Raw genomic sequence first — 27395 nt, 5'->3', positions numbered from 1 at the left:
GATAGCCTATTATACTACTTCTACAGACTGGCTGTCTTTGATTCAGAAATGTTTGCTACCATTGGTAAGCCCTATTTACTGCTGCTGGTAGCTTTTCTGAATCCTAGGGCTTATGCTATAATATAAAATTAGATACAGTATTTAAAATGATAAAGTGTTTTTTTCCTTGTTAAAGTGACAATGTTGGAGTTAGTTAATGGGAGGATTTAGGGTTTGGTGAAATCTGCACAACAACACAGGTATATCACGTCTCTCACAATGGAGCCAAAAAGGATTTGACTAAATGTTTTTATAGTATACCAATATGATTTCCAACAATGGTCTGTAGTGAGATTTGGAGAGCCTTGGAAGGGGGAGAGTTAGAAACACTGAGTGTAGAGATCACTGATTTTTGTTTTAATTTAAAATAGATTTAAATGTTGATGTTTTGTGTGTTATGCTATATCATCACTGAGATTTTAGACATTATAAATGTTCTTAATTATAGTCGTATTAAAGAGGAGGATTGGGCTAAAAAAAAGAGGAATTAGGGCATGTGTGGACATCGATTTAGATACTAGAAGACATACCATTTACATAAAGAGCATTTTAAACATCTCAACTCTGCATATTTTACAGAAAGTGCAGCATTTTGCCTCATACTTTTGGTATGATCCTCGTTAACATTTGTATTTTTTCTGGCTGATCACTGATGAGTGAAGTCACTAAATGATGACAGACATTTGAGTTTCAGACTTAAATTCTTCAGAAAATGCATGCTATTGCAAAATCTGTTATTATGCCAACTTTCTAAGATAGTAAGAGCAATGCTTAAAAATTGTACCTGACTTTGAGCCTTTTTCCCCCATTAATTTTACCTTTGTATAGATTTCTTGAACTAAGAGATTAACAGGTAGTCTATACATTTTGGTTCATAAAAAGTGCTCTAGGGCTTCACAAGGGATGTGATGCTAGATTAATCTAATGGAATGTTAAAAATGATTTGCTGGAAAGTAAATGGTGTAAAAAACCCAGTGAAAAGAGAAAGATATAATAGACCATCAAATATTGTTTCTGCAGAAGGCACATTTATCAGACATAAAACAAAAAAGAGTTAATGGTAGTAATATTGATGAGTTCATCTTAAGAGACACAAGGTAGTAGGCCATGTTGTTGATAGAGAGGGTAGATATGCAGCATCAAAGGCTTGAGTAGAGGTGAGGATGTTTAAATTTTTGTGTGTGTGTGTGTGTGTGTGTGTGTGTGTGTGTGTGTGTGTGTGTGTGTGTGTGTAGACCCCAGGAATCTAAGAAGTAGTATACAGAATTTATAGGACGTGACGGTGTGTTTTTGGTGGGCGATTTTAATTTAGTGATGAATTTGAGAGATGTGTAGGGGACTGATGAGGTTTTTGAATACTTAATCTAATGCAATATTTTGCTTTACTTATGGAAACACTGCATAAGATAGGCCTGTGTCAGAGGAAGTGTACCTAGTCCTTTTATTTATTATTTTAAAGTAGTTAAAAGATATAAGACAGACAGAATATCTCCCAGGAAGATAATTACATGGCACCGATTGGGAACTACAACTCGTAGCATAATCTGATCATGGTCTTATGGTATTTATTTTGAAGGTGGCAAATAGAAAGAGCTTGTAACACTGGAGATTTCCTTTTGATTATAGTAACACAACTGGTTTTGAGATATTGTGGAGATAAAGAGTAATGGGTAAGGGGTAGACAACCAAGACAAGTGATACATGCATTTTGTCATATTGGAAGACAGACAAGGTGGAAAGGTTGTGGGCATTACAAAGTTATGCAAAGAAAAAGTGAGAATATGAAAAAGTGACATAGGAGGACTGTCAGGAATGGTTTCAATTTCTGCAAGATTTGCATACTAAGGAGAGCAAGGGTTAAAGGACAGCGGGAAACTGATTTGATATCAGAGTGAGTAACGGTTTATACAAAAAAGTAATAGTGAGGACGTTTCTAGCAAGTTTGTCAAAGGCATAATGAATTTTGCCCATAAGGCTAAGACAAGTTAAATTAGAAGGGTAGATTTATTCAATGAGAGATTCAGTGACGGGGGAAAAAGTGGACCTTGACACCATTTTATATTTGCTGACTTTTTTGAAGACCTTTATAGGGAAGAACTAGGGAAGCCTTTGAAGGAAGAGATTATTTTGGATTTTTTGGAAGGAACAGTTTTCCCATGACTGACTATTTGGCAGCAGGGTGATGAGCAAAATGTATAAATGTAGAAAAAATGGATATTCAGATTAGGGACATGGCTAGTGGGAAGTCATGGGGGTTGGATGGGATTCCTCTTGTGCTATATATGTTGGGCAGAAAATATGAAAATAAAAAAAAAATTTGCAGTGTTAAAACAGAGTACTCAGGATGTAACTTCTTTATGAATGGGAGTTGTAATATCTGCAATTTTGAAAGCTGGAAGAAGTCCAGACTAAATTAATGTATACAGGCCTATCTCTATCCTTAATCAGGACCACAAGATAATGATGGAAATTTTGCCATCCAGGCCAATGAGGTTCCAAAATTGATACCTAAACATCAATATAGTTTTATTAAAGGGACACAAAGATTTGGCAACATATTAAAAACTTTAGTGATTATTCAAGCGGTAAATAAAAAAGCTTGGGTGACTGCTGATGAGCAGCCTTGATGCTGAAAAGTGAAAGAATGCTGGGATTGTTTGTTTAAAGCATTACAGTTAATGGGATTCCATAAAAAAATATGTTATTCACTTGAATGAGAATGTTTATAATGTTTGTAATGAGGCTTACACTGGTGTAATGATAAATGGTGAATTAACTCCAATTTTAAAATGAGTAGGGGGGGGGAGGCATGGCTGCCTGTCCTCCCCCCTTCAGTTTGATCTTTATTTAGAACACCTGGCACAACAGTCAGAGAAGCAAGGGTTTAAATTGGATATGGAAGAGATGAAAGTGATATTGTATGCTAATTTTTTGCCACTATATCAAATTAGGAGACTGAATTATTAATATTGTTAGATAGTTTACACAATTTGGGAAGCCCTCCAGATACAGTGTAAATTTGGTTAAAAAACACAAACACAAGCAGTATCAGTAATTTACCAAGTCTCCAATGAGTTGAAAGGAAAATATCAAAATGTTTTGCAACATAACAGTATAAAATATTTGGATGTACTTCTATCTGAGAATTTGGAAGAAACAGTAATGATAAGTTATGAGAGATTGAAGGAGGAATGATTAAATTGGCTGAAAAGATGGTGAATAATGGCAAAAGACATGGGTCAGAAGGATCAAACCCTACTTATATTTACATTCTCTGTAACTTTATACTGTTTTCAAAAAGTACAATTGAACCCAGGTGGTGAGGTAGTAGAGAGTTAACAATGGCAAAGGAATTTTTTATAGGAATGAGAAAGGCACACAATTTCATGGGACTGCCTGCAATGGATGAAGGGGTGGGAGTCCCTGGTCTGGAGTCATGTTGAGTAGTTCTCAAGTAAAGCTCTTTATCATTTTGTATTCCCATAATAAACAAGTTAGGGGCTGGAATTAGGATAACAGGGAATGAAGTTGCAAGAATTAAACACAAACATTTACCTCTGCTTACAGGGAGGGCCAGAACAGTTTTGTGTATGGAAAGAAATGGAGGAATAACATAATTGGTTACTAGCTGGAGTAAAAATAAAGGAAATCAGAAACCAGTTTGCTGTTGTTATGACTTGGGGTCATAATGAAAGAGAGTGGTAAAAACTGAGTGTACTGCTTTGAGAGGTACTTAAGAGGGTGTACAAGCTGTGGCATGAGAAAAATATAGAAAAATTACAGCTGGGGAGATAATGCAAAGAAGGTTGAGAAAGACATACAATGTTATAAAAAAGAGTTTAGTAAAATAATGGGAATTCTGCTGTGGGCAACATTTTAGAGGAAATTTGAGATATAGAACTGTAAAACAAATGATTGCTATCAAGACTATATAAATCTATAGAGCTATAAAATTAAATACTACACTCAAAATTGAAAATTTTGGGAGAAAATATTAGTTTGACAATTATCAGAGGTACAGCTGATTGAGGTATATAGAGACATGAAGGTAGTATGGCTTGGAAATTCAATATTTTTGCTTGAAAATATTTTTTATAAATACTGTTAAAATTGCAATAGATTACAGTAGATACTTTGCTGGAGAAGTAAAATAGCAGAGGTAGGTAGTTGGATGCATACACTTTGGTCTTGTCACAAGCTACAAGCATTAAGGGGATATTTACAGGAATTATACTGTTAGTTACAGCCAAGCATGGAGTGTTCTCACTCAGCAGTGTCAGGAGCAAATATGATAAAGTCTTATGAAGTATGGTGGATCTAGCAGATCGAAAGATGATTACTAAGAAAAATGTGGAGTGACCGGATAACACATAAGAAACCAGGCAGCTATCACTGGAGGAGGCATTAATCAGCAATGTGATATAACAAAGTAGGAAAGTGGGCAAAATATATTGAGAATATTATCTTAGGAAGAAATAAGATCTCACAGTGCTGAAGATATTAAGCTTGTAGGTTATAATAAATAATAGTACATTTTGCCACGCTCAAATCATAAGGTTCAGATTATTCAAGACAGATGAAATGATATGAAGACTTCAGATTTCTTGAATTTGAGGGTTGTTTTATTTTTATTTATTTATTTATTTATTTTAGTTTTATTTATTTATGCATTTATTTTTTTAATTCATTTTATTGTTTTGGTTTTAGAAGTTTTGTTCCAGGAAGTATATAGACTTATGACACCCAGACAAGCTACTCGGCAATTTTACCATTGGTGTGCATAACTTACATGCCATAGATTAACCAACCAGTTTGTTTTTAATTGATTCTAACTGGACTGTGATTTAGGACCAACTCTTACTTGTGCTATATGCACATGGCATCTGAAAAAAATCTGTGGTTCACCTATATCCTGGATATGAAAGTGGTCAGAATACTGGTAAAACAGCAGCAAAGGCCTATTACTAGTCACACAGAAGTGAAGATGTGCCAAATGCTTGGAAGAGGGCCACTGTACTGTCCATACATGTGAGGGGAGAGAGCAAGAGCACTCTTGCAAAAGAATGACCAGTCAGCATTCCCACAGTAGTTAGGTTGGTGATGGAAAATATTCTCACAGACATGCTGAGTGCATTCCTGGAGATGAGTCAGTGGATTTTCAGGTAAAAGCTTCTGCCAAGAAAGCCTAATCAATTTCAATGTCATAACCGGACAATGGAGTAATGTTTGACATTGTAAAACTTGAATTCATTGAAGTGCCTGAAGAGAGTCCATATGGAAGACCGATAAGCAAGTTAGAAAGAATATCAATCTAATAGATTTCCTTAAAAGAATGAAAAAATGAATCTTAGAAAGGTTGCAAGTAGGTTACCATATCTTTGATGAAGAAAATGTCATGAACACTTGGATATCATAAGTCTCACTACTGGGGGTTCATGCTTTTCAGGGTGTTCATATGTGGACCATATGACCAACCTGTTTTGAGACTACACAAAGGTAGAGGAATAGGTAGAGGGAGAAGGAAAAAGCCCGTGAATCTGTAAGGAGAAACACAGCAGTGGCCAACAAAACAACATTCAACTATAAGGCTGAAAGTGTATTTTGTTCTGTCATGACTACAAGAACCTGAATGCATGCTATGTATTAGCTGGGTATGAATGGGAAATGTGACATAATAAGGTGGACATGGCAACAGAAGTGCTTGCCACAAAGGATCACCAAGTACAGTGTGAGGAGAAGGCTGCAAAAGCCAAGAGAATCTGGGTGACATCCTTTGAAAAAGAAACTCAGGCCTTCTACTAGTTATTCTACTTCCAGCTGTAGTGCCATGCATAACTATGCATGCCCTACAGACAGGGAGACCATGTATAACTGTGCATGTCATACAGACAAGAAGACCATGTATAACTGTGCCTGTCCTACAGACAGGGAGACCATGTGTAACTGTGCATGTCATACAGACAGGGAGACCATGTGTAACTGTGCATGTCATACAGACAGGGAGACCATGTATAACTGGGCATGTCTTACAGACAGGGAGACCATGTGTAACTGTGCATGTCATACAGACAGGGAGACCATGTATAACTGGGCATGTCTTACAGACAGGGAGACCATGTATAACTATGCATGCCCTACAGACAGGGAGACCATGTGTAACTGTGCATGTCATACAGACAGGGAGACCATGTATAACTGTGCATGTCATACAGACAGGGAGACCATGTGTAACTGTGCATGTCATACAGACAGGGAGACCATGTGTAACTGTGCATGTCATACAGACAGGGAGACCATGTATAACTGTGAATGTCCTACAGACAGGGAGATAGCACTACAGTAGGGAGTACAGAACAAAGTGGTATGCATGTTCAGTGCAAGAGAAGGGGATGTGGAATAGAGAGATGCGGAAATCAGCGAGAAAAGCAGAGGAGTATTTTTGAAAATGAAGTTATCATCAATTTTTGGTAAGTACCTTCATGTGGTGGAGCCTGTTTTCACAAAATCTTACCAAGAAAACACAGATATCTTCTTCTTCTTTCAGCTTTTCCCGGTTAGGGGTCGCCACAGCGGATCACCTGTCTGCTAATAAATGGCAGTAGAGTTTTATGGTGTTGAGTTGCCAGCCTGGCACCCAACCTTTCACAGAAGGCACACACATGCAAACACTCACACCTAGGGTCAATTTAGACTGTCCAATCCACCTACAGCATGTCTTTGGGATGTGGGAGGAAACCAGAGCACCGGGAGGAAACCCACACAACCACAGGGAGGACATGGAGACTCCGCACAGAAGGCACCGCAGCTGAGGATCGAACCGGAGAACCTCTTGCAGTTAGGTGACAACACTAACCACTGCACCACTGTGGCTGCCCCAAGAAAACACTGATACATAGACTGTATTTTATACAGCATATGCCATGTTAAGAGGTAGGTTAAAATAAAAAAAAAAACAGCTCGGTGCACAAGTTCCAGCATAACATAGTGCCCAATCCTGGTGTGCACACTTGTGCCAGGACTGGAAAAAATGACAGTCTAGAATACTGAAGACACAGAAAATTTCCTACAATGGGGTTAGACCAGGCTCAGGGGAAAGATGCTCCCACCATTGTAGAAGGAAAAGGGCCACAAAAATCACAAAAACGTTATGCCAAAAAAAGAGTGATGAAGATGATAGAGTGGACTATTGAAGATAAGGAAAAAAAATGTTTAGAGCAATATTTATGCAAAGGTTAAAAGTAACTTATGAAACTAAACAGTACAAAAAAAAACAGTTCCAAGGATATTTGAATAGAAGTAGAGGCAAAGGAACCTGGGTAAGGAAAATTTCATAATACAAAAATAAGAAAATAAAGGGGTTAAGTAGAAAAGAGGATTAGTAACAGAGAACTTAAAGAAATAGCAATTGAAATTGGGTATTACCTGTGAAATTAAGGATTTAGAGTAAAAAATCCAACTCTGGTAATGTATTAGCATGATAGAACAATGATTCCCCAAATTAAGGAGAAACAGGTGTAATGGGAAGCATATGATGAGTTAGATGCTCTGGAGCCTTCAGAAAGAAACCTGTACAAAAGTTCAGATGGAATTGCACAGCAAGTGAATGAGCAAGAAACAATGGCAACTCTGATGTGGGCAATGTTGTGGAGGGATGAGCAAATGAGTTTCCATATGAAGGAGCAAAGGATGAAGCAGGATGCAGCTGAAGAGGATATATCACATCTGTTCTGGAACTTTCTGCAGCATGCCCGCAGGAAACATAGAGCAAAGATTTCCGCCAGTTTAGAAGACAATTATGAAATATGAACAATGCTTCTAGCTTATCAAATGATATATAAAAATCAGTCTGTACCACAATTCTATATTCCATGCTGTAAAGGATATATGGGCTTACTGGAAATTGATCACATGTATAAATCTGTGATTGTGGGACTGCATACACATCTGCTGATCATATCAGTTTGAAACATAATGAAAGCTTTACAATATGATACATATGTATGTATAAGTAAGTGGGGTAACAAACCCCACATGTGGAGGGTACTGGAGGGCTTGCAAAAAGTGTTTTTAAATACTTTTGCCTTGGATATTTTTGATTTTATCATGCTTTGGTTACTTTAAATTTGATTAAATTGTCTTTGAGTGAAATAGGCTTTCAGCCATTTTGCCTGACTGAGTTCTTTTTCAATGAAATGTTTTTTTCTATGAGTTGTCCTGAATCTATTCAATCTATATATGGGTTCAGTGTATTTCATCATGCATTCAGTACATCAAATGTTTGGGAAAGAAGCTTGCATTTGCTTTAGGGGATATCTACATAGTTTGGATTGGGATTTTGTGCTTTCCCCTATTGTATTATTTCATACTTGGTATATATTATTAGCAGGAGATGTACATTATACAGATATATGCATTTATAAATACACACACACACACACACATATATATATATATATATATATATATATATATATATATACAGATAAATATATATATATATATATATATATATATATATATATATATATGTATATATATATAACTGTGTGTGTGTGTGTGTGTGTGTGTGTGTGTGTGTGTACACATGCACACACACACATATATACATGGAAAATGTGAGGGTTTTGTGTTTAAAACTTGAAATATAGTGTACTGTAGGATCTGGGAACAAGTTTTGCAATGGCAAAAGTTGCGACTTTTTTTTTATTTTTATTTTTAAGAACTGCCAATAAAATTTCAAGTCTGCAACTCACTTCTAGGTTGGATAAACCAAGAAGATCTCATTCATAGCAAATGCAAATACTGATTGGTTTCTGGGTTATCAGTCTGTTCCTGATTGCCTGAGTACTTCACATGGGAGCTGTATAATGTATTATAAGACAGGCTGTGATTCAAAAAGATCTGTCCCTGGTCACATAGTGTCTCCTTTAGGTAGGCAAATTGTTTCAGCAATCATTTACTCATATGAGATGAATAAGGAACTGCTAAATACCCTCCTTTTGGGTTAGTTTTCTGCAAAGAGGGGGAAGGCCTTGAGGATCCCGTGGCATGGATGGTATTCTACTTCATGGCCAGATATACCATTACTGATGAAAGTATGCAGGGTTTCTGCTCTCCTATGGCAGTGATAGTATTGTGCCACGTGACCTATGCCTCGGCCATATTCACTGATGAAGGTTGTCAGTCCTGAAGGTAAGTAGTCAGCGCCAAAAATAATGAGGGGTGGCAGGGCTTCTGACAGCTCTAGACATGACTCTTTTGTATGCCATGCACTGGTCCATGTACATGAGCAGTCCATGTCTGTACCATACTGCGGATATGGAAAACATTTCTCCATCTGAGCAGACGTGATGTTTTGGCAATTCTTTAGAGGTTGATGCACATTGAGGCATTGTGACATTGTTTGCCACCATAGCACCAACATTAAGCATTAGTTAATCATGTCTGTGTTTTATGTCCTAATGTAAGTGGGTCTCATCATCAAAGAAGCCATGTAAGGTACCTACCAGCCCTGTTAATGACTGAGGCAGCAAACTGTCCTGAGAGCATGCTTCCCCATATCTGCTTATTAATACTCTCTGCCACCCACACACTATGAGGTAACCATGATATTTGACAGTATCAGATATCCTGTGTTGCTGGTCTATGGTGGGTATACCCACCAAGAAAATGATATGCGCAGCTGCACCACTACTGAAGCTCTCAGCTAGAGGAAATTCCTCTCACACAGGCTATGATTTGTGCTCAGATTGCAGATCTACAAGGGACTAACTATCTTCATACAGACATACACTCTCTGCTGAGGGCTGCTCATCACAAAGGAGCCAGACAGGCCTTATTATCAACATGTCCTCTGATAGTGATATAGCTCCAAGTATCTGAATATTGTTATCAGATTCTGCTAAGGTGTGTGTACAACAGCAGGTTGGACATCTTCAAATATTTCCTCATACTGCCCATCACCGCTTCTACCTGTGTATGAGTAACACAGATAACACTATAGAGAACTCCTTTTAATATAATACAATGATACTGTTGTGAAATGTAGAAGGTTCTACATGTAGCCAGTTCCTTCTCATGCAGTCTTACCTTTTCAGATGGCAGCAACCTGTTGTAATCCTAATACATCTATGAAAAGAATTGTATATTGTGGCTATTTGTTAGGGTACACCCACTAGTGCAACAGCTATGCCAACCATTACTGCATACTTTCTTGGTCTTTCACCCACAGAGACACTGTTGTAATGAAACCAGTAAAGTCTACATCTCAACAAATTTCAATTGCAAACATCGCCCTCACAATAAGTGATACAGGGAATTCTTGAATGTCTGTTAGATTTGTTGACCATGTTGACTCTCACCCTGTGGGAGATCTCACTTGTAATCTTCTATGCCTTTCAAGTGATGGTGAAATTGTATCATTGTGTGGTGGTGTCCTCAAACCAAATGTATGCCCTTCAAAATAGACTGATACAACTGGTCTTGTAATTATGGTTGGCCTGCATGTCCCCAACTCATTATCCAAAGGACATGCACTTTGAATGTGTGCAGACGAATGCTGTTTTCAGCATCACTGAAATTACCTTGCTTGGGTCTGCCTCATTCTGATTTCTGTTTATGTGTGATATAAACAAAAATATGTAAAACCACCAAACAGTGAAGTGTTTGTGTTCCACAACTACAACCACAAGAATCAGGAAACCAAAATACATAAAAAGTGCAATTTTCTGTTTTATTCACATAAAACAAATTTGCCTAGCACCTCGGCCAATAAAAAGCCTTTACAGAGTAATCCCTCTTCTAAAATACACTCCTTATATACACAGCATTCTAATAGGGATTACTCTGTAAAGGGTTTTTGTTAGCCGAGGCACTAGGAGAATTTGTTTTATGTGACTAAAACAGAAAATTGTGCTTTTTACGTATTTTGGATAAACAAGAATATGTTTTGCTAAGAATACATTTTCAAGTACTGAGAATGTAGCTATTCTGTACAGACGCAAACTCACACAGGCCATATTTTCTGAGCTAAAATACCATATTATATTTCAACAAAGTGAATAGTCTACAAAATAGTCTTCTGATATGACATACGTAAACCTATAAACAGCATACTCACAATATGCAGGTTTATGTTATGGTAACAATAAGATATCCTGATGGAAGATAGCCCATGAAATAGCCTGATGACATTGCATGGTAAACCCCCCCCCCCAAAAAAAAAAAACACATTAACTGTGCTGCTGCTGTGGTCCCTAAGACATGGGCAAAAAGGTGAGGCATCATCATGTGTTTTTCTCTTTCCTTGCTCCCCCATTTCATTCTCAAATCAATAGCTACATCAGGGTGCAGGGAGTGTCTGCAGACATGGGGTTTAGGGGCACAACGGGCAATACAGAAGATGCATTGATTGGTTCTTGAAAGCAGTACTTGTAATCATGAAAGTAACCACACTCACAATAATGACAATCATCAGTATTTCTAGCAGAAGAAAAGGTACTGTGGGGCGAAAGGTGCAGTTGTCCTAGTCACAAGATGTTAGGGGGCAAAATTGGTTGTTACTGCAGATGGAGCTATATTGCATTACATGCAATCAGAAATTAATGCTGATAATGTGATCACATTCCAGGTTGAAGCACTAAAGTGCTGAAATGCTTAGTGGGCTGCATTATTAACTGTTGCAAAATGATTTGTTACAGTTAAAAGTAGATGATTTTTTTGAAAGAATAATAGATTTTGCATAAGCATGCACTTTCTGAAGGATATGACGTCTGAAATGTAATGCCTATTTTAATTTTATTTAGTGACAACTGAAAATGGCACAGATCAAGGAATGGGCCTACCTGGTTCCACAATGTAGAGTTGGGGAGCACCAGATTGGGGCATGGATCTTATTTTTTAATTCTAAATTTAGAGTTCTAGAATGCAAACAGGGGAGAATGGACATTGCTCCTCAGTGGAGAAGCAGCAGATCTGCGAAACAGATTTTTTTTATTGCTCTTCAGCTCAGAGTTGAGGATTGTCAGATTGGAGAATGGCAGAGGCTGCTAGATGAGCCAGCTACAGCACAGAATTGCAGGTTAGGAACTGTAGCCAGGAGCTAGTATAACAGTTTACCAAAGGTGTTTAACATACTTTAATAAAGAACTATTATGTAGATACACAATAGCCTTTTGCTTAAACTGAAATCATTTTTTTCTGGTCCTCAACAATGAGAAAACTTCTTTTGGTCCTCAGTCTCAAACTAGGTGGGCAATTGAAACAGGTATGTTTATATTGCCTGACATACCACCTTTCTTCCACAATATAATAGTGATAATAGTGGTCATCAGATTTCAGCCACCTCAGGCAGTATCCATATGGTGCACTCCACAAGGACACTGCAGTTTTGTGCTCCTTGTTATGACGAAGGGAAACATACTAGCATGAACAATTGCTTACATTGTACTTAAAATAGATTAAAAAAAAAAAACAAGTAATCACCGTGGTATCCCCGAAGTCTCAAACAATCCACTAAACAAGTATAGTGGGTCCAAAAAACAAAACAGTGTAAGAAACATACAGAGAAGTTTCTTACACTGTTTTGTTTTAAAATAGATTTTTAGAATCATATCACTTTAATATCCAAGTGTACTTCAGATGCATGGCTACAGTCTGCATGTTCTAATTGGTTAGCACATTTCTTTATACCATGAGACCCACATAATTGATATATGTCCTCCCACTCTTGATTATTGGAGTTGAGTTGGCTAAGTGTTTCTATAGCTTTTATATTTATGTGTAATCAGTATTTCTTTGCAGAAGGTAATGTCACCTTTACACGCAGGCCTTCTGCATCTACGCAGCACATATGTTTGTATCTCAACCATTTTTGTATAAGGGTTCTGAGGTCATACAAAATATAACTTTTATATTTGGGCTGGTAAATATGGAACTACATGTTTTGTGAATGATAAACATGAGAAACTGCATTCATTTAGCAAGTGTACATTTTATATGTTACAATTATGTCATCACGGGCTGCAAAAAGTTGCAAACATTAACAGAAATAATACAGCTGTTATTATTCATCTATGTAATGCATCATATTTAAGATCATTTGACTATTCTCTCATGATCTGTGAGAGTCTAACAACATGATCACTCAGAACTGGACATCTGGCACATGCTAATAACATGCTAAGTTATGACAAAATTGACACAGCAAATAACTTAATTTGCATTCTCAGTTTTACTCATCGTTACAATATGTAGGGGTTGATATTGGCTTATACTTTATTGATAGCACAAGGGGTAATGATTTCTGTTAGGAACTGCATGCATACAAACCAATGTCATGCACATCAGATAAATACAAGTCAAATTAATGTATAAAAGGTTCTGGGAACATAGGACTAAAACTTGCAAAAACAGTAAATAATGCAAACTGCAGAGACCTCCAATGCAAACAGCAGAGACCTCCAACGAAACACACACTCAACCACTACAACATAACACTAATCACAAGACACATAACTCTCCTAAACAGTGTGCTACTCAACCAAAGCCCTAAGGCAAAACAGCATGCCCAGCACACTAGTCACAGGTGCCTCGATAGTGAGGCACACTTATGTCCAACTCATTAGGTTGAATAAGGAGAAAGCAACAGTCAGCTGCCTGTCAGGTGCCAGGATTCACCACATAATGCATGTACTCAGGTACCTCAACAACAGGTACAAATATGACTCTGTCATTGTACATGTGCGTGTGAATGGCCCGAGATGTACCTCCATGGACTATATGAAAAGAGACATGGAAGAGCTCTCGGATTATGTAGCACAGGCGGGTATGACACTAGCCCTGAGTTTCTGGTGTCATTCTAAAGAGATCTAGTATCTGTCTGCCTGGGATGACATTATTGTCAGACCTCAATGCTTTGCCAGAGATGGCCTGCATCTGTCACCCCTGGGCTTTCGGATACTGGCCAAGGCTCTTGCCACCCCTATAGTGCCTTTTTAGGCAGTGTTCCAAAGACCACATTACACTGTAACAGCTACAAACAAATGTAGTCTGAGGGTCATGCTGCTCAATGCTAGAAGTCTAAATCTCAAAATGCACTCAAAGCACTCCTTAAAATGGAGAACATCGACATTTGTGCTGTAACAGAGACCTTGTTTCAAGGCAGCAGAAAGCACCCCTGCACTACCAGGCTATAACTCATTCCACACCTTTCGGGCCCAGAACTTGGACCGAAGCTCCAAAGGCAGTTGTGCTTTCTTATTCATAAAGGTTCGGCACACCTCTAGACTGGTAGCCCAACATAACGCATCAGAGTTACTTCAGGTGCTGATAACACTGGGTAAGACAGAGATTCAGGTCATAGCTTGTTATAGGTCCCCAACCATGTCCCAAGATGCATACTCTGCATTCTTAAGCACCCTGGAAATATTAGGGTCCAACCTAACACTCTCATACTGGGTGACATCAATTACCCGTCCATTAAAAACTACTCATGTGCCAATACACTTGCTCAACATTTCCTGGAATTCATTAATTCCAATGCCCTGGACTAGCTTGTTCTTACTCCCACTAGAGGTAGCAACTTCCTTGAGCTGGTCATTACTAACATGGACGATCATTGCTCTACACCAATAGTCAATTGCTCCCTGGTTAGATCTGATGACAAACTAATCACCTTGGAAATCCACATTCCTTCCCACCCCACCCCCCACCCCTGCAAAGGTAACCACCATGAAAAACTTCTCTAAAGCTAACTTTGGGTGTCTAAAAACAGAGGTGGCTAACTTCACAAATGGAGAATAGTTGCATGACCTCCGAATCATGCACCAGTGCACTGTACGAACATGTACACAAATGCATGGATCTCACTATACCTAATAGAACCAAGACACTCTCCTCCACACAACAGAAGCCAATCTGGTGGTCCCCCTGCCATAAACAAACTCTACAACAGAAGTAGGAAATGGATGAGGAATAAGGTGAAGTCCCGAGACTGGAAAAACTCCCTTATCAGCCTCAACAAAAAGTTGAGATCCCTATCTTTTCCTCTAAAGCTAGCTATGAAAACAGAATTTCAACAGATAATAACGACAACCACAAGGCTTTCTATAGTTATGTAAAGAATCTCCACGGCAATACCCAGATTTGCTCTGAGCTACTGTACAATGATGCCTCCTATACCAAGCCAACAGATATAACCAATATACTGGCCGACAGATTCAGTGCCAACTTTACCCACCCCCCAAAGGACCAATCACAATACAAGTAGATTGCCAGGCACCCAGTATTACTGCTGCACAGGTTAAAACAGCACTACCCAAGGTCAAGAATACAGCTTCTATGGGACCTAACAATATCCCTGGCTGTGTTCTATATGAACTACAGAGTGAACTGGCTCCTCACCTGTGTGCCCTGTTCAATCACAGCCTCACCTCAGGCTTTGTCCCTACTGAATGATGCACTGCTACAGTCATCCCTCTCCACAAAGGAGGAGCGACTACTGAACTTAGGAGCTATCGCCCCATTAGCCTGACAAGTCTGATATGCAAAGCTATGCAACACATCATTATGGACTTAATAAACAATGATATGGGGAATCTCTAAACTTTGCATCCCACACAGTTTGGTTTTGTGAAGGGTAGATCATGCATGCTCAACTTTGTTGACTTCTTTGAGTCAGTCACCAGAGATGTGGATGAAGGCAAGGTGGTTCATACAGCCTACCTTGATCTGGTCAAGGCCTTTTATATCATTGCTCACTCAGGAATCAAAGAAAAAAATCACTAAGCTTGGCATCAACCACTATATTCATAGGTGAGTTGCAAACTGGCTCACAGATAGAACCCACAGTGTGAAAGTATCTGACTACAAGACAGACTGCCATCCAGTCATGAGTGGAGTCCCACAGGGATCGGTCCTGGGTCCTCTCTTGTTTGGTATCTATTTCTCTGAAGTCAGGCCAACATGAAGGGATTCTGGCTGACAAAGTTCACAGAAGATTGCAAGTTGGGAGTGATGTTGACATTCTACAGAAAGGCCTCACTGAGACCATTGACTGGTGTCAGAACCATGGCCTTAAGCTCAATGCCAAAAAATGTGTCATCATCCCCTTTGGGAAAAACCCAGTTCATATGAATTACCACATCGATGGTAGTCCACTGAACACAGGTTGACAGCAACCTATATTTTGACCACCGCATTGCCACTGTGGTCAGAAAGTCCCTCTATGTGGCACATCTCATTATTAAGGGTTTTGCATCCAGAAACAAAGAGGTCATGGTCTCTCTCTACTCTTCCTTCATTAGGCCAATTATCGAGTACAATGCCCCATTTGGCTTGTACCTCACTAGACACCTGCAACAAGTGGAGTGCCACAAAAGTACCTCACAAAGAGGATCCAAGCCTTAAACACTTGTCCTATATGGACATACTCAGAAAGCTCCAACTATTCTTTGTCTGATATCTCCTACTTAGAGATGATCTCTGCTTGACTTACAAAGCCATGTTTGACCCAGCTCTGTTAGAAATGCTACATCTAAAGAAATCCCAATCCCTCCATATCACACATTTCAGAGACCTCAACCTCATTACCACAATCAACAGAACATGCAGGAGGGACAGGCTCATAACCCAGAGACTGCCCATGCTATGGAATAGACTTCTCATACATGTCAAGCAAAGCACCTCACTGGCCCTCTTCAAGAGAAATCTTGATGAGTGGATGGGAAATAGAAAATTCACCCCAGGGATCACTCCATTGGCTGTACTCAACAAAGGCATTGGGAACTAAGGCTGGGTGGCACAATGCCATGGTAATCTTATGGGGTTGGCTTGTAAAGGATCCTGGGCCATTACCCTAGTACACACCCATGAACCTATGAACCATACTTAAGATTACAGTGGCTGTATGCAAATATTATGTACTAACTGACAGCTGTGGATATCCCCATCTTTTAGTTAATAACTGAGAGTGGGGAAGTGTCTCTCTCTCTCTCTCTATATTTATATTTATATATATATATATATATATATATATATCTCATACACATGCACAGACATAAAGAAACACACAACACATGCATGTGTGTGTAGACACACACACACACACACACACACACACACACACACACACACACACACACACACACACACACACACACTCAATAAAAGCATTGAGTACACTTGTACGTTTAGACATCTACAAGCTCATAACTTCATAAGTTCACAGACAAAGGCATTGCCATAATAAAAGCAGACAGACATGAACAGCTAGGATGCCAAAAACAAATGGGTAAAAATTATTAGGTCCCAGTTACTCAATTTTCCATAAATTCCATGAAGGATGAACTTAATATAAACAATAAGGAGAATTTGTTACAAAATACAAGATTTTTTTCTTAAATTTACTCATTGCAGATTGGACTTTGTAGATTCTTAAAGAAGAAAGGGCAATAAGAAAGCACTTTGTAGTTATGCATCCTAAATATCAGACATGCTCATTCAGCAGTGTGCCATGATAAAAAATTTTTGCAAATCTCTTCTCTCTCTACAATATTGAATTGAATTGACACAAGGAAATGCACAAAAGCTTTTGTTTTTCTTACCATGATGAGTATGGAGTTGTTAAGTTAAACCCTGGTTGATATACTTGTTTGTCATATTTACATGGACATTCGGTTCTTGGAATACATGTATCATTAGCTCCAAGATCATTTAAAACCAAATCTGTAAAATAAAAATAAATGCATAAAATACTGATGAACATATATATTTAGATACATGAAATGTGTTATACTGGATGCTGTCTGTGACTTTATTATTTATCATGAAACATGTTCCCTAATCTTACAATGTAAGATATTTCATGTTACACACTCCTGTTCCTAACACTATGAATTCTCAAAAGTGCTGCCGTCTTGTCAGAAATGCATGACACAGACAGCTCAAAACTCACAGCTCAAGTAAACATCAGCCATAAAATATGCATGTGATGAAGAGATGAGCCAACAAAAAAAAAAAAAAAAAAAAACAGTAAAGCAATAGTCCCCTGAATGCTCACACCTTGCTTGCCTTAATTATTCACAGTCCCTAGTAACTGTGCCTTTCACAGTCCCTGGTCACTGTGCCTTTCACAATCCCTGGTCACTGTGCCTTTCACAGTCCCTGGTCACTCTGCCTTTCACAGTCCTTGGTCACTGCGCCTTTCACAGTCCCTGGTCACTGTGCCTTTCACAGTCCCTGGTCACTGTGCCTTTCACAATCCCTGGTCACTGTGCCTTTCACAGTCCCTGGTCACTCTGCCTTTCACAGTCCTTGGTCACTGCGCCTTTCACAGTCCCTGGTCACTGTGCCTTTCACAGTCCCTGGTCACTGTGCCTTTCACAGTCCTTGGTCACTGCATCTTTCACAGTTCCTGGTCACTCCGCCTTTCACAGTCCCTGGTCACTGCACCTTTCACAGTCCATGGTGACTGTGCCTTTCTCAGTCCCTGGTCACTGTGCTTTTCTCAGTCCCTGGTCACTCCACCTTTCACAGTCCCTGGTCACTGCACCTTTCACAGTCCCTGGTGACTGTGCCTTTCACAGTCCCTGGTTACTGTGCCTTTCTCAGTCCCTGGTCACTCCGCCTTTCTCAGATCCTGGTCACTGCACCTTTCACAGTCCCTGGTGACTGTGCCTTTCACAGTCCTTGGTCACTGTGCCTTTGACAGTCCCTGGTCACTGCACCTTTCACAATCCCTGGTCTCTGCACCTTATTAGAAGAGTAATCAGCTGCAGGCTCTCTTGCTCTTTCTGTAGGAGGCTTCCACATCAGAGACTATCAAAAATACTAGAAGACCAAGCCCAAAAAATTACTTCCGTATGAAACAAGAAACAACAACTGAGCCATTACATCCTTGAGCTGGACTGGGAGATGCATATGCAGCTTAACAAAATAGAATTGACTCATTTGTAATCACCTCACACAAGTACGAGGTCAGTGCAAACTCCTGAATGCAAACAACATTCAAGAGTAAAACAATAACACAGGAAATAAGCATTTTTTTGCAAGAGGGAGCCCTTCTGCACTGGCTGAAAAGCCATCTAAAGACATACTATTGATCACTTTCCTGGCTCCAATGGCTCTAAATATATATATGTATATATATATATATATATATATATATATATATATATATATATATATATATATATATACATGTACAGTAAATTCTCAGTTAACCAGAATTCAAGCAACCACAAAAAAAAGCAAAGAAAATACAGTACAATTTTCATGTGTTGCACTTTCTGCCCCCCCCGCAGAAACATACCATATGTTTTTAGAGTTTTAAAAAGGAAGAGAGGAATAAATTCCCTCTCTCCCCAACCTGAGAACAAGTCAAACCAAGCAAACATAGGGAACAGTATATGGATTATTTTTAATCGTAACTCTCAACCAGAAACTATAGTTATCCAGTGTCTACCAATCCCCATGGGTGCCAGTTAACTCAGATTTTACTGTATACATATATATATATTTATATATATATATATAAATATATATATATATACATATATATATATATATATATATACATGCATACATATATAAAAAAAAAAATATATATATATATATATATCTATATATATATATATATATATAGAGAGAGAGAGAGATACACCTTAGAACTTTGTGTGTGTGTGTGTGTGTGTGTGTGTGTGTGTGTGTGTGTGTGTGTGTGTGTGTGTGTGTGTGTGTGTGTGTGTGTGTGTGTATATGGAACTAAAGTCTAATAGATTGTTCACTAAGACAAAAAATGAACTTACCAGATGGGCAATTGCAAGATCTCACACATATATTATTTGGGAAGGTAGATGATGAGAGTGATAACTCTGCTGAAGAGCATATTTCCTGAGGTCTTGTACTACACTCATTATATTCTAAGTCTCCTTCACACACAGGTGGAGCTGGAAAAAGAGGAAAATGAATATTAGTACTGTACTGCAGAAACTGAATAGTAAGATAATAAGAAAAATCAAATATCAACTGCACCATCACTTTATGCATGTTTCTCTTTATTTGAATGGTTGCTTTATTATAATAATATAAAACCTCAAACCTTCTAATTTCCTGCATAATCTCTACAACCAGGCCAGTACTTGGGAGATCCTTGGTTTCCTACCTTCTTGTAATATAATTCTTTGGCAGCAATATGAGCAAATGCAAATTGTCTCCAATTAAATATAAATAATGCCTTATTCACTGTAAAACTAATGTTCAAAACCGTTGCTAGTAAATTCTGCACTTGTGTTTTAAACTCTATCAATTACAGTCAGAAAAAATATGTTCCCATTTACTCATTTCTTCAACAAATTTGCAATGCCATCGGAAAGATTGTCTTTATCTTTGCCAGTGTATAAAAATACTTGGGAATACAATTCTAACTCAAAATTCTAAAACATCTCAATGTTTTTGCATATTTTGGAAGTCAATATTTATTATTTTCAAGTGTTGCTCAGAAGAATCAATACCTAACCACTTTTCTAATCAATTGTCTTTCCATTTGTCAAACCTTTGCAATTGTTAAATAAGATATTATACCCCTTACTTATAAGTAATGAAATATGAGCATCAGTAGTTCGTTCTACTATAAATTCTACTAGAATCTCCCCTTTAACTGCAAATTGCCTCTCTATATGCATTCACTCAATAATTCCATAAAGAGTGAATCATGATCAATTTTGATTCATCCCATGCTAGTAGGTTAATACTTAGGTTCAGAAATGTCTTTCTTAGTGTGTACCTTCTGTATCATTTCTCTTGATGGACTTGTGCATCCTGGTATATTTACATCACATGTATTTATCTATTCGGGGATGTATTTCTTTATTTTTTCTGTGTCATGTTTGTTTAATGTGACAATAATAATGCACTGCAATCCTTTTAAGGCAAATGATTCAAGCATGATTATGCAGGGAATTTGACATTGGCATTTATTAGAAATTACTTGGACATAACCCGCAGAATCTAGGATGTTTAAGCAAAAAGACACCAGAAGAGTTGTGTTAGTGCTTATTATACCATGATCCCCCCAAAACGTGCACGCTGATTGGCCAGCGTGCCCGTTGTAAATTGAGTTATACTAATGGAAAAAGGTCCGGTCGCCTGGACTTTTTTCCATTAGTATAACTCAGTTTTTTAAAACACTGTCTCGCTATGTTAAATGGGTTTAACATAGCGAGACAGCTTTAAAATAAGCAACGGACTCCGTTGCTTATTTTAAAGCTGTCTCGCCATGTTAAACCCATTTAACATAGCGAGACAGTTTAAAACGGAGAAAGCAAGATCTCCGTTGCTTTTTAGTGTCGCTATGTTAATTGATTTTAACATAGCGAGACAGTTTTAAAATAAGCAACGGAGATGCCCGTTGTTTATTTTATAACTGTCTCGCTATGTTAAACTCATTTAACATAGCGAACTAAAAAGCAACGGAGATCTTGCTTTCTCCGTTGCTTTGCTCAACTCTGATGTACCGCGCAGGCGCGCAGTACATCAGAACTGCCGCGGATGCCAGACATCTGCGGAAGGGCAGTAAACAGGCATTATACTATGCCATTATTTAAGAAACCTAATAGTTTCTTTTCTTAAATAATGTCATGGTATAATAGCAATAACCCACTTCTGGGTGTGGGTAATGCTAAATTTACCCACGGTTGGCTTTGTTTGGTCCCTCGGGCTTCGCCCTTGGGACCAAACCACGCCAACCGTGGGTAAATTTAGTGTTACCCACACCCAGGCGTGGGTTATTGCTATAATAATATCACTCAAAACAGAGGACATAGCCAGTTGCTTTCATTTCCGGGAATGATATTTTCACAAATAGCACATATCCATCAAGTACATCATTGCTCTTATACAATAATTAATTTCTAATATTAATAATATTAATTTTTCTATGAGAGACACAGATATAGCAACGTTACTTTTTGGTAACATTATCAATGTTATTCTGCATCATTAGCCAATCAGAATTCTCAGATTTGTCTAGGTGTAGTTTATGTTGATTATGTTTTTTTTCATTCATTATGCAAAAAAATACCATTTACGTTCCACTGTAAAGTAATACCAGCATAGTATATGCTCCTGTGTCATTCTCATAGCAGCTGCAGAAGCTAAATGTGCACACACATGAAAGCCAGGTAAGCATGTGTGCATGTGCACACACACACACACACACACACACACACACACACACACACACACACACACACACCCACACACGCATATACAGAATTGACTGGAGTACAACTACTTCAGAAATTATGGTTTTGTGTAGAAGTCATTTCAGATAATGAGGAACAGGTGACAGAGTACATTATAGGTAAGTGTAAGCTAAGGGCTTTAGACATACATGCAAACAGTAATAGTTTTCATGCAAAAATGTCTCAGGTTATCATAATAAATAAAAAATGCATGTCATATACATATATATATATATATATATATATATATATATATAAATATATATATACATACATATATGTATACATATATATATATATATATATATATATATACATACATATATGTATACATATATATATATATATATATATATATATATATATATATATATATATATATATATATATATATTTATATTATTTACATTCAACTGGAGAACAAACACTGTGTGGTAAGCAATTGTTTCACTACTGTAGTATGCTGCATTTATTGTATTTTTGACAAATAAAATTAGCAGAGCTGTGTTACAAGTGGCAATATAACTGAAAATAAAGTCAGATATAAAACTATATTTTGAGAAGAGAAGTATAAGCAATATATGCCCAATATGCATACGAGTTCTTGCCCTTGTCCTAACTATATTATGTGTAGAACTCCTCACACCTCTGTTACTAAAATATACCGTCTATTCTGCTTTTGTGCTTTGAAGCCCTGAAAAATGGGCCTGTGATCCTTTACTAATCAGCTAAGATACACAAGTGTATTGTCGGCTGTGAAAAAAAGTAATTGTCTAAAAAACTAATCGACTAGCCTTGGTTTCCTTCTTCATGTCCTAAATTCTGCTTGTATATCTCATCACTGTGACCTGTGTGTAGCAGAATGCATAAGCTACTCTGCTTATGTTCCAAGAATACTAAGTGGGTTATGTCCAAATAAAAGTTATTTCTAATAAATGCCAGTGTCAAATTCCCTGCAAAATCATGCTTGAATCATTTGCCTTAAAAGGACTGTAGTGCATTATTATTGTGGCATTAAACAAACATGACACAGAAAAAAATAAAGAAATACATCCCTGAATAGATAAATACATGTGATGTAAATATACCAGGATGCACAAGTCCATCTAGACAAATGATACAGAAGGTACACACTAAGAAAGACATTTCTGTCTGATTAACAGAAGAAAATAAAACAATAGAACATATGGTGAATGACTAGACACTTGACATCCACATCATTAAATGCTAACTTTCCAACAATACTGTTGCAGCTAAAGTTTTGAAGAGGTTGTTGTGAAAAGGTGCTTCTTCACAAGGAAGGTGTATCTTGCTGCTTGTTATATTAATCTAGAGGTGAGGTATGGGGGTGCTTGTTATATTAATGTAGTGGAGAGCTATCATGGTGCATGTTATATTAATGTTGAGGAGAGCTATCATGGTGCATGTTATATTAATGCTGGTGCTTGTTATATTAATGTAGAGGTGAGCTATCATGGTGCTTGTTTTATTAATGTAGATGTGAGCTATCCTGGTGTTTGTTTTATTAATGTAGAGATGAGCTATCCTGGTGCTTGTTTTATTAATGTAGAGGTGAGCTATCCTGGTGCTTGTTTTATTAATGTAGAGGTGAGCTATCCTGGTGCTTGTTATATTAATGTAGATGTGAGCTATCATGGTGCTTGTTTTATTAATGTAGATGTGAGCTATCATAGTGCTTGTTTTATTAATGTAGAGGTGAGCTATCCTGGTGCTTGTTTTATTAATGTAGAAGTGAGCTATCCTTGTGCTTGTTTTATTAATGTAGAGGTGAGCTATCCTGGTGCTTGTTATATTAATGTAGATGTGAGCTATCCTGGTGCTTGTTATATTAATGTACAGGTAAGCTATCATGGTGCTTTTTATTGTAATATAATTGTATACTGTCTTGGTGCTTGTTAAATTAACATAGAGGTGATCTCTCTAGGTGCTTTCTATGTTAGTGTAGAGGGGATCTATCCTGGTGCTTCTTATTTCAACGTAGAAGTGATCTATCCTGGTGCTTGTGATATTACTGTAGATGTGAGATATCCTGGTGCTTATGATATTAATGCAGATGTGAGCTACCCTGGTGCATGTTACATTAATGTAGAGGTGAGCTATCTTGGTGCTTGTTATATTAATTTAGAGGTGAACTATTCTGGTGCTTGTGATATTAATGTAGAGGTGAGCTATCCTGGTACTAGTGATATTAATGTAGATGTGAGCTATCCTGGTGCATGTTATATTATTGTAGAGGTGAGCTATCCTGGTGCCTGTTATGTTAATGTAGAGATGAGCTATCCTGGTGCTTGTGATATTAATGTAGATGTGAGCTATCCTTGTGCATGTTATATTAATGTAGAGGTTAGCTATCATGGTTCTTGTTATATTAGTGTGGATATGAGCTATCCTGGTGCATGTTATGTTAATGTAGAGGTGTGCTATCCTGGTGCATGTTATATTAATGTAGAGGTTAGCTATCATGGTGCTTGTGATATTAATGTGGAGATGAGCTATCCTGGTGCTTGTTATATTAATGTAGAGGACAGCTATACTGGTGCTTGTGATATTAATATAGATGTGAGCTATTCTGGTGCATATTATATTAATGTAGAGGTTAGCTATCATGGTTTTTGTTATATTAGTGTGGATATGAGCTATCCTGGTGCTTGTTATTTTAATGTAGAGGTGAGCTATCCTGGTGCTTGTGATATTAATGTAGATGTGAGCTATCGTGGTGCATGTTATATTAATGTAGAGGTGTGCTGTCCTGGTGCTTGTGATATTAATGTAGATGTGAGCTATCCTGGTGCATGTTATATTAATGTAGAGGTCAGCTATCATGGTGCTTGTTATATTAGTGTGGATATGAGCTATTCTCGTGTTTGTTATATTAATGTAGAGGTTAGCTATCATGGTGCTTGTTATATTAGTGTGGATATGAGCTATTCTGGTGCTTGTGATATTACTGTAGATGTGAGCTATCCTGGTGCTTGTTCTATTAAGGTTAGCTATCCTGGTGCATGTTATATCATTGTAGAGGTTAGATATCATGGTGTTTGTTATATTAGTGTAGAGGTGTGCTATCCTGGTGCTTGTGATATTAATGTAGATGTGAGCTAACTTGGTGCATGTTATATTAATGTAGATATGAGCTATCCTGGTGCATACTATATTAATGCAGATGAGAGCTATCCTGGTGCTTGTTAAATTAATGTAGAGGTGACCTATCCTGGAGCTTGTTATATTAATGTAGATGTGAGCTATCCTGGTGCTTGTTATATTAATGTAGAGGTTAGCTATCATGGTGCTTGTTATATTAGTGTGGATATGAGCTATCCTGGTGCTTGTGATATTAATGCAGATGTGAGCTATCCTGGTGCTTGTTATATTAATGTAGAGGTGAGCTATCCTGATGCTTGTTAAATTAATGTAGATGTGAGCTATCCTAGTACTTGTTATATTAATGTATAGGTTAGTTATCATGGTGCTTGTTATATTAGTGTGGATATGAGCTATCCTGGTGCTTGTGATATTAAAGTAGAGGTGAGCTATCCTGCTGCTTGTGATATTAATGTAGATGTGAGCTATCCTGGTTCTTGTTATATTAATGTAGATGTGAGCTATCCTGGTGCATGTTATATTATTGTAGAGGTGAGCTATCATGTTGCTTGTTATATTAATGTAGAGATGAGCTATTCTGGTACTTGTGATATTAATGTAGATGTGAGCTATCCTTGTGCATGTTATATTAATGAATAGGTTAGCTATCATGGTGCTTGTTATATTAGTGTGGATATGAGCTATCCTGGTGCTTGTTATATTAATGTAGATGTGAGCTATCCTGGTGCTTGTGATATTAATGTAGATGTGAGCTATCCTGGTGCTTGTGATATTAATGTAGATGTGAGCTATCCTGGTGCATGTTATATTAATGTAGAGGTGTGCTATCCTGGTGCTTGTGATATTAATGTAGATATGAGCTATCCTGGTGCATGTTATATTAATGTAGAGGTTAGCTATCATGGTGCTTGCTATATTAGTGTGGATATGAGCTATCCTGGTGCTTGTTGATTAATGTAGAGGTTAGCTATCATGGTGCTTGTTATATTAGTGTGGATATGAGCTATCCTGCTGCTTGTGATATTAATGTAGATGTGAGCTATCCTGGTGCTTGTTCTATTAATGTAGAGGTTAGTTATCCTGCTGCATGTTATATTAATGTAGAGGTTAGCTATCATGGTGTTTGTTATATTAGTGTAGAGGTGTGCTATCCTGGTGCTTGTGATATTAATGTAGATGTGAGCTATCTTGGTGCATGTTATATTAATGTAGATATGAGCTATCCTAGTGCGTATTATATTAATGTAGATATGAGCTATCCTGGTGCATGTTATATTAATGTAGATGTTCGCTATCCTGGTGGTTGTTATATTAATGTAGATGTTCGCTATCCTGGTGCTTATGATATTAATGTAGATGTGAACAATCCTGGTGCATGTTATATTAATGTAGGGGTTAGCTATCATGGTGCTTGTTATATTAGTGTGGATATGAGCTATCCTGGTGCTAGTTATATTAATGTAGAGGTGAGCTATCCTGGTGCTTGTTAAATTAATGTAGATGTGAGCTATTCTGGTTCTTGTTATATTAATGCAGAGGTTAGCTATCATGGTGCTTGTTATATTAGTGTGGATATGAGCTATCCTGGTGCTTGTGATATTAAGGTAGATGTGAGCTGTCCTGGTGCTTGTGATACTAATGTAGATATGAGCTATCCTGGTGCATGTTATATTATTGTAGAGGTGACCTACCCTGGTGCTTGTTATATTAATGTAGAGATGAGCTATTCTGGGGCTTGTGATATTAATGTAGATGTGAGCTATCCTTGTGTATGTTATATTAATGTAGAGGTTAGCTATCATGGGTTTTGTTATATTAGTGTGTATATAAGCTATCCTGGTGCTTGTTATTTTAATGTAGAGGTTAGCTTTCCTGGTGCTTGTTATATTAATGTAGAGGTGAGCTATCCTGGTGCTTGTGATATTAATGTAGATGTTAGCTATCCTGGTGCATGTTATATTAATGTCGAGGTGTGCTATCCTGGTGCTTGTG

The 27395-nt window shown here is 37.7% G+C and overlaps 1 protein-coding gene across 17 annotated transcripts in view; it reads right to left on the bottom strand.

The window, feature by feature from the left end:
- LOC122815694 (mucin-19-like) overlaps nucleotides 1-27395 on the bottom strand; it is a 505085-nt gene that overhangs the window by 383724 nt on the left and 93966 nt on the right. For all 17 annotated transcript variants that reach the window (XM_044088394.1, XM_044088400.1, XM_044088403.1 and 14 more), the window contains exons 8-9: nucleotides 19845-19985; nucleotides 17643-17763 (exon numbers count right to left, since the gene is read on the bottom strand). In XM_044088394.1, coding sequence (XP_043944329.1) covers nucleotides 17643-17763; nucleotides 19845-19985 — 262 coding nt within the window. The remainder of the gene's footprint in view (nucleotides 1-17642; nucleotides 17764-19844; nucleotides 19986-27395) is intronic.

The sequence above is a fragment of the Protopterus annectens genome, chromosome 11.part0, assembly GCF_019279795.1.
Source record: "Protopterus annectens isolate FY-2018-M chromosome 11.part0, PAN1.0, whole genome shotgun sequence".
NCBI lineage: Eukaryota > Metazoa > Chordata > Ceratodontiformes > Protopteridae > Protopterus > Protopterus annectens.
Note: the sequence above shows the minus strand (reverse complement) of the source record. Positions and strands in the feature narration are given on the sequence as shown.